This window comes from Sinocyclocheilus anshuiensis, unplaced genomic scaffold (assembly GCF_001515605.1).
Source record: "Sinocyclocheilus anshuiensis isolate Anshui unplaced genomic scaffold, SAMN03320099.WGS_v1.1 scaffold809, whole genome shotgun sequence".
NCBI classification, from domain to species: Eukaryota; Metazoa; Chordata; class Actinopteri; order Cypriniformes; family Cyprinidae; genus Sinocyclocheilus; species Sinocyclocheilus anshuiensis.
In genome coordinates, this window is record NW_015540878.1 from 299,187 (window position 1) to 308,739 (window position 9,553).

Consider the following 9,553-nt stretch of genomic DNA (forward strand, 5'->3'; position numbering starts at 1 on the left):
GCATGCGCAGATCAGTGAACCGGGTAGCTCTGTGAACTGTTTCATCCTGTCAAAGAATGACTAAACCTCGAGCCAATAGCCTTTGAGTATGAGATGTGACGGAGCATGTGAGTTGTTGAATGTAGTGAACGAATACGCCCTTCACTGACCGAGTTTCTTTTGAGTCTGAACGAGAGAGATCTTCTAGTTCGTGAACGAAATGACTGGTACTTGTCGTTCGTGAACGAGTTGAATTAACTGGTACATCTGGTTCGTGAATGAAATGACCGAACTGGTACATGTCGTTCGTGAACGAGTTGAATGAACTGGTAGGCTACATCTCATTCGTGAATGAAATGACTGAACTGGTACATATCTCGTTCGTGAACGAAATGAATGAGAGTGTACCGGGTCAGTCGGCCATTAAGCATGTCAATCTCGATCAGCAATCAGCAGAAAGCGGATGCAAAGTGCAGTTATATGTACTGTGCAAATAAACTTGTTTATATATTCATATTTAGCATACAGAACATAACTCAACGTTTAATCCCCGATTTATGAATGTGTAATGTCTGACCAAACAAAAGACATGTGACCTTGGTCATCGGAAGAACTTTAGACTTTATTTATTTAATGAGTAGATTATGCACACATTTTAATAAAGCCAAATCATTTTTTTGTAATAAGTAAATACCGGCTGGCGTATTTATGTAATATGAAGAAATGGTCACTGAACGAATCATTTTGGTGAACGAACTGAAAATGAACGAATCTCTTGAAAGAATCAAAATTTCCATCACTACCCGGCTGGCGTATTTATGTAATATGAAGAAATGGTCACTGAACGAATCATTTTGGTGAACGAACTGAAAATGAACGAATCTCTTGAAAGAATCAAAATTTCCACCACTACTGATAAACAAACACAGACCGGAAGTTAACTTCGGGCCAGGCGCGTGCGCCCATTGAAACCATCTATATAAAGCTTGAAGCATCAGAATCGGCATAGGTATCGGCCGATCACCATGACAAGAAATTGGTACTCAGTATCGGCTGCAAAAATCCTGATCGGAGCATCCCTACTTTTTGAACATATTTTCCAAAACAAGTCCTTAAAAATCTTATTATCGCAACACTCTGAAGACGTCAATGCCATAGGGAAAGCTAATACATTTTTAAAAATGGGTTATTAACGGTCATGCACAGTTACTTGAAACTCTGAAATAAAATATATTTTTAAATTAACATTTTTATTTGATTTTCAATTATTTCTCTCATCAACCTAATATTTTATTATTTTATTGAAAACTGACATATTTTCAAAATGATGTGGCAAATCTGAAAGAACATAATGTATAGATTCTGCACATACATTTAAAAGCAAATACTTTTTTTCAATTTATTAAATAAATATTAAAAGAACACGTTGCGGTAATGATGCATAGGTTACGGAAATGACGTTGATGATTTCGGTAATGATAATAGGCATATTAAGAATGAGGTATAGTTAAAAAAAAAAAAAATTAATGTAGAAAATAAATTCGCCAGTAAGTTCTCCACCGGGTCGCCAAAAAGGCCGGTCTGGGACACGGGGGCGTTCAAGAATCTTGTCTTGTCCGTCTCGCGCATGTCGGCCAGACACAGCCAGAGATGGCGCTCCTGGACCACCATAGTGGACATCGCATGACCCAGAGACCACGACGTAACCTTCGTCGCTCGTAGTGCGAGGTCCGTCGCGGTGTGGAGTTCTTTGAGAACTTCCGGGGCGTGACCACCCTCGTGCAAGTCCCTCAGTGCCTTGGCCTGGTGCACCTGCAATAACGCCGAAGCGTGTAAGGCGGACGCAGCTTCTCCACAGGCCGTATAAGCACTGCCGATCAAGGCCGACGAGTGCCTACAGGCCCGGGAGGGGAGCAACGGTTTGCCCCGCCAAGTGGTAGCGGCATTTGGACACAATTCGGGAGTGACCGACTGAAAGGGAACAGTATGGTCTTTGTTATGTTTTTTTATATTACTAAATTGCATGTTTAATATTTAAAATAATTAGTGCCATGGCGTTTCAATAGTTTCGTGAGAATTACCCATAAAGTGAAGCAGCACTAAAGGTGTAATGATTTGGAAATGTTTGTTATAATGCATTAGTTTGTTTGCTCTCTTTCTCTCTATCTCTCTTTCTTTGTCTGTTCTGCCCTTTCTATTTCGACCTGACCTGTATAGTGTTCCTCCTCCTTTGTATGTGAAAACACCCTCCCAAATCCAATTTTCAACTTGCTCTTCCCTCACCTCTTTCACCTCTGCAGTCCGCGGACAAGTCCAGACCCTGTACCTCTCACACACGCTTGTTCCATCAAACACAGAGGCACACAAAGACGGTTGACCCGCATGTCAGCCTTCAGAGCACTTATGATGTCTCCTCACCACCCAGTCTCTCACACTGTCTCCATTTCTGCCCTTCACTCTTTCTCTTTGCATTTGCATTTTACCATTTATTGAATTCTGATTGCGAGTTTTAGGGGCACTTAACCCACAACCTGAACATGAGCTGATGTGCGTGAGAAGAATATTTCTGGCTTAAGCCAGAGTTTGAATCAGATTTTTTTTTTTTTTGGAAGTTCCCATTTTTGACATGGAAATGGTCAGATAAGAGAAATTAGTAAATATTTAATTTTGTACATGTGCACAGTAAAAGCTGTGAAATATTACTATTTAAAAAACATCTCTATTTTAAAATATTTTAAATTTAATTTATTCCTGTGATGGCAAAGCTGCTGATTTGGAGTCCAACCTGCTTCAGGATATGAATGAGAACTAAATTATGTTCCTGCACTGCAGCAAGATAAGCTGTGCCGTCAGAAATATTTTAGTCACATCATTACAATGCCAGTTGATGACAGTTGTACGTGCGTGATAATTAAACTCAAGCAGTGCCTTCAACCATGAGAGCCTTTGCAGTTTAATGGGTGAACTCTCCCCTGTCACGGCCAAAAGGAGGTTTCATCTCCATCGGAGTCGTGTTTTTGTTTGTAATTGCCTTTGTTGTCATTTGTGATTACGCCTGTCAATGAAAGAGCTGCTCTGGGATGAATTTTTAGGCTTGACATTGACTATTATTTCGATATTGCAGACTGGGGAAGAATAGAAATTGAAAACAAATGTAGTGCATTGAACTGGGGGGAAAAACCCAAGGATGATTACTTATCAGAACACATGCTTTCAAGTTTTAGCACATTATCACTCTAGTATAATTAAGGTTAGTAAAAAAAAAATCCCCCCCCCTCCAAAGAAAATTGTCAGCTCTGAGAAGTGTGTGCTACAAATCATAGAAAGTGCAAACCAACAACTCTCCCGTTTTGCCCCACGGCGCTGGTGTCTACAGACCTCATTTTCACTCTGTAGTCAATAGCCTGTGTAGCTTTTAATGCTTGAAAGGTTAACAGCATTGTCGTGTTGGAGGTGACAGGGCCTGGGTGCGGAGCCGTGAAACATGCAGGCCCCTGGATGAGCTCTGTGTTGGGAGGGATCTGTCACTAGGAAAATGTCAGGGGATAATGTGTGATCACTGGGCGTTTCAATGGAAGGTCAAGCTCCCCCACTTTCATCTTGGCTCTGTGTGGACTTCCCAGGGATGCTTTACTGAGCAAATGCTGTATTACTAGAGTACACTTGTCAGGGACTGAGTCTTTTTCAACACACACCGACTGTCTCGCCATTACCCCTCAGGCCAAACTAATTTGCTGTGACAGATACATGCTTGTGAATAAACTGTACACATGTTCTTACCTCTCTGCCTCTGTTTTTGTAGATGGCAGTGATTACAGCGAAGTTCTACCGGACTCATTTCCGTCTGCCCCGGCCGAACCGTTGCCGGAATTCCAGAGCGAGCCAGAGGACGCCTTCATAGTGAAAAACAGACCTGTCAAACTTTCCTGCAAGGCTGCGCCGGCCACGCAGATATACTTCAAATGCAATGGAGAATGGGTGAACCAGAACGACCATGTGACCAAGGAGAGTCTGGACCCTATCACAGGTAAAGTGTGCCATATAGACAAAAAGTATGTGGACACCATATGTGCTTGTTGAACATTGACTTGAATGAATGAATGAATGAATGAATGATGCATTTGTATAGCGCTTTATTGTGTATTGCTGTACACCCAAAGCGCTTTACAATCATCACCAGTGCGCTCACCACACACTAGCTACAGGTGGAGAGGAGAGAGAGTCATAGAGCCAATCAAGTGGATGGGGATTATTAGGAGGCCATGATTGACAAGGGCCAGTGGCGGCAATTTGGCCAGGACACCGGGGTTATACCCCTACTCTTTACGAGAAGTGCTATGGGATTTTTAGTGACTACAGAGAGTCAGGACCTCGGTTTAACGTCTCATCCGAAGGACGGTGCTTTTTGACAGTATAGTGTCCCCGTCACTATACTGGGGCGTTAAGACCCACACAGACCACAGGGTGAGCACCCCCTGCTGGCCTCACTTACACCCCTTTCAACAGCAACCTAGTTTTCCCAGGAGGTCTCCCATCCAGGTATTGACCAGGCTCAACCCTGCTTAGCTTCAGTGGGCAACCAGTCTTGGGCTGCAGGATGATATGGCTGTGGCTTATATGACTTGTAAAACCATAGACATTAATAGGCAGTTAGAGGTTATAATTAATCTCATACGTGTCTATTGGATTATAGGTCTTGGCTTGGTAAAGTTTCTATGTACTGTAGAATAGGTTACACTTCTGAGATTGATTCCTGAAAGTTGACAGTTGAGTTGATCCCATTCATTTTCTCCACTGGGGAATTGATTTTGAACGAACGTACTGTATAAACCTTTAAAGACAAACGTACTGTGTGCTACGTAACCAATGGTATATGCTTTTGCTGAAGCCATCAGCTCACATTATTTCAACTTATTTTTTAAATCGCGTTAAACAGAAACCTAAAACATGAAAGTACAAAGGAATCGCAAAGAATCACAATGAAATCAATCAAATCATGCTTAGAGAACACTTTAGTGCCCACCCACTCCCATTCAGTGTGAATGACTGAAATAGTCAAAGCCATTTATTTAGTGTAGCCTACTTTATAGTAGGACTGGGCAATTTTTCCAATTTATCGATTAATTCGAATTTAATGTTTTGCCACGATTTAATTTTTTAGAAATCGAGGAATCGCGATTTTGAATAGAAATAATACCAAACGTGAGAATTAGACACTTTGAGAATATGCCAGTGATAACAGTAAAGAGAAAAGAATGATCTGACCGCATGTCGGTGCACGTGATTAACCGCTCACGTGTGACGCGCTCATATCACTAGGAGCCATTTACACAGAATGCACTTGTGTTGACAAAGATGCGACATGGGCAGTGGAATAGGAAAAACATGCAAGAAGATGGGAGTGAACTTTTTTTAACTTGAGCGCCGCATTTTTAGACTGTCGTTTCATGCATGAGACGCTGCAATTGATGTGAGTGCAACAGTCAAACACATCCATGTTTACATAGAAAAAATGGAAAAGCAGTGCAAGCGAATAAAAAACCTGTAACTACTATATGTCTGATATTTCATGTTTGCATCATGGTGACAGACTGAAAGCTGCTGTTGGTTTTATAGAACATTTATAGATAATAATCTATAATTATAATCTGTAATGTTATATCTTCAGTCATTTTGAATTTGAATTACCTTGACTTTTGAGATTTTTAAAAAGCATTTTCCTCGTATTATTTCTGAACATATAATATGTATAAGACAAGTTTGTACAAGATGTAGTTGTAGTTTATGCATCTTTTCTGCAGATACTTAACAAGTGATTTGTTTAACATTTACATCATGTTGACAACTTCATGTGTGCTGCACTTGGAATAGAATTTTCTTTAAATAGAGGGTTAATAAAGAACAAGTTAACTTGAATCATGTTGTAGTTACATTTTTAAATTGACTAGTTAAAAATCGTAAAAAATCAAGAATCGGTCAAACGTTCTGAAAAAATTGAGATTTAAATTTTTTGCCAAATCGCCCAGCCCTAATTTATAGTATGCTTGTGTAGGAGTGAACACAGCTATGTCCAAAAGATCTTTGAGGGAACTGAATCATAAAAATAGTTAAACTCTTTGTCTGCTCCAATGAATTTAAATGTAAATATGTTGACTGACAATTGCACCATTGGTATAATCAGAATAATCAAACTTATTTTTATTCAGAACTTTTATTTATGTATTATCAATTTATGTATTAATTTAAACAATTTCATGAAATTTTTATGTAATGTTTATTAATTTTATTATTTTATATTATTCATATATTATTTATGTTGTTTATCCATTTATATTTATATTGTGTTGCATATTCATTATATTTATAAATTTTTATTTTTGAATATTTTGTTATATTTGCTAAATACATGAACGAAAATGTATTGTTTTAAATTAAAAAGCACAGTCTGGGGCTTGCAATTTTACTACTTCTGTCAGAATGATTAAGTGACGCATACATTTAAAACTTGATTGATATATTCCTGTTTTTTTCCTTTCTTAGGTCTAGTAGTGAGAGAAGTAGATATCTCTGTCTCCCGGACGCAGGTAGAGGAGTTGTTTGGACTGGAGGATTATTGGTGCCAGTGTGTTGCCTGGAGCTCGGCAGGCACCACAAAGAGCCGGCGGGCTTACGTCCGCATCGCCTGTGAGTTTGTGTTCAGCAGCTTATGTGATCTGTCGGTGTGACATGCCTTCTTAGGCAGGCACTCTGCATTTAAAAGACAGAACCTGAAGAGAAACCTAGTATTCTGACTACAGAACACTCACTATTTTTGCTTGTGCTATTTCAATCCATAACACATGGATTTTTTTTGCATGCTTAGAATTAAAAAAAAATGGAAACACTTAGATTGTTTTTTGGGTTTAAAAAAATATTTCTGTGTTTATCAGACCTAAGGAAGAACTTTGAACAGGAGCCACTTGGCAGGGAAGTGCGTCTGGAGCAGGAAGTCTTGTTGCAGTGTCGTCCACCAGAGGGCATCCCGCCTGCTGAGGTGCCATATCGCCTTCCTATCCTTTCTGTTATTGTTTCAACCTCCAACTGGGTTTTTCCTCAGTTTGTTTCATGCAAAATAACAAACAAACAATCTTTGATTCCTTGAGGTTTCAGTGAAACCTGTGAGCGGCGGTACTTTAATATCGCAGGCTTTGATAAAACTTTCAACCACGCAGGATATTTTACAAAGTTTATTTTCATTCAGTTACACCTTTTTTTTGTATTCAGAACATGCCTGGTGTATTTTAATTTTCTGTTCAAATGGTTTTAAGTGCAGTTTTGGTCCTGATTCACATCATTCTACTTCAAACTGAATGGATTGATTTCTTGTAATGCCACAGGTGGACTGGCTGAAAAACGAAGAGCTCATTGACCCGGCGCTGGATTCTAACTTTCTAATTACCATCGACCATGACCTAATCATCAAGCAGGCTCGACTCTCTGACACAGCTAACTACACCTGCTTGGCTCGCAATGTGGTCGCTAAGCGACGTAGCAGCACTGCCACACTCATCGTCTACGGTAACCACTTGACCAGTCAGAATCCCTGCAGTGATCCGAATCGTTGAATAAAACTGTCAAGGGAAATTTCGCTAGACAAAAGAATACTAGAATCACCCCTAGTGTTTATGAATATTTATTACACGGCTTTCTGAAATACTCACTCCTTATTGGTCAGTTTCACCATTTTGCAGTCTATAATGATCATTTAACATTTGACCAGTGAAAGTTTCATGTTTTTTGTATTACTTTGCACTCTTTTTATTCTTGTGTAATTTAAATAGCTCAAATATATTCATAACCATTCAAAAGTTTGGGGTCAGTTAATTTTTTTTATTGCAAGAAACCATTTTTATTCAGTAAGGATGCATTAAACATATCAAGACGTATATAATGTTATAAAATATTTATTTTTCAATGATAACATACATCCTTGGATGCTTTTCCTTTTGCAATGACTGGAGCCCTTGGCCAGGAGGTTGTGTCATCAGATGTTACCAACGATCCTGAAGTGTTTCAAACCCTTAACCATAACACTCTCCTGTTGGTGGGTCAGCAGTGGTGGCCAGCCACTACTCACTCCCTCCTGGCTGCTAGCTCATCTCCTTCTTCCTGCTCCAAATCCAACAAGAGGCTCTCTCTGCTGCCTCCTCCAGTCTTCGCACTGCCTTCTTTCTCTCAATCCCTCTCAGTCCAATGTCTGTCATCAGCTTCCAGGCTGATTGGGCGGGGAAGCCCCTGCATTCCACCTCAACTGGGTACAACCATGTCTGCCAACCTTTGTCCCTGCAGTCCCGCACCAGATCTTTATAGTGTTCAGACTTCCTTTCAAATGCCTCCTCCATCTGGGAACTGAAGCCTTCTTTTCAGGTCTACCCTAAGCTCCCATGCTTGGGCAGACTGCAGGAGACCTACCCTGGTCTTATTGGGCCCTGGTGGCTTTGTCCCCTCCTTGACGAATGTTATACCAGGTGGCGGCTTGCTCTTATGTTGACATTTCCTGGTTCTCTCCTGCTCTAGAATGTCAGCTAGCAAAGTCAGTACTTTGTCAGGGCGCCATCTGTATCTGCCCTGGGCAAGCGTGGTCTTACATCCTGTCAAGATGTGTGCCATTGTTCCCTTTTGCCCGCAGAGCTTACATGTTGGGTCGTCCCTCATGCCCCATCTGTGTAGGTTCACAGGGTTGGAAGGGTGTCATAGACGGCCCTAAGCAAAAAGGAGATCCGGTATGGCCCGAGCCTCCAAAGATCAGTCCATGTCACCTTCCTCTTGGGGAGATCCCACCTTGTCCAGGCTCCCTGGGATCCTAGCTCCACAATCTTTGCCTTCCTCCGCTCTTCCTCTAGGTCCCTTATTTCTGCCTGGACCATGGCTCTTCTCTCCACAGGGTTGGCTTTCCCCCACCTTTGGAAACAGGTCATTCCTAGGCCTTGCCTTCCCATGCATGGTGCTCCTATGATATCTTTGAGCTTTAAGTTCCCTTCTGCTAGGGCCAGAGATGCTGAGGCCTCCCGCTTCCGTCCTGACCTGGTTTTTATTCCAGCTTCTCTGACCTTGTTGTCTCTTGAACGTCATGGCCACCCTGCACTTGGCTACTTGGAACTCCTCAACCATGGAAGAGAGGGGTAGTTGTAATTGCCCAGATCTGATGTACAGCCCGACTGATGTGAAGCTTGAAGGAATTCCCAGCCACCTTCTGGAGTGTGAGTTGATCTTACGTTCCACTCCTTCCACTGCTGTAAGTGGAGCCTCATACACTGTCATCAGCAAATAAATCATCATCAAATAAATGATGTTGAACTATTAATCAAACAATCCAGAAAAAATATATATATCATGGTTTTCGTAAAAATATTAAGCATCAACACTGTCGTGATACATTGATAGGAGTATGTATAAATAATTTCTGAAGGATCATGTGACACTGAAGACTGGATTAATAGCTTCTGAAAATTCAGCTTTGACATCACAGGAATAAATGTATATATATATATATATATATATATATATATATATAAATATATATAATATATAAAAA

The 9,553-nt window shown here is 40.6% G+C and overlaps 1 protein-coding gene across 2 annotated transcripts in view; it reads left to right on the forward strand.

Annotated features, from left to right (window-relative positions):
- LOC107688303 (netrin receptor UNC5B-b-like) overlaps positions 1-9,553 on the forward strand; it is an 86,327-nt gene that overhangs the window by 64,497 nt on the left and 12,277 nt on the right. For both annotated transcript variants that reach the window (XM_016485923.1, XM_016485924.1), the window contains exons 2-5: positions 3,782-4,006; positions 6,520-6,663; positions 6,909-7,012; positions 7,356-7,536. In XM_016485923.1, the coding sequence (XP_016341409.1) occupies positions 3,782-4,006; positions 6,520-6,663; positions 6,909-7,012; positions 7,356-7,536 (654 nt within the window). The remainder of the gene's footprint in view (positions 1-3,781; positions 4,007-6,519; positions 6,664-6,908; positions 7,013-7,355; positions 7,537-9,553) is intronic.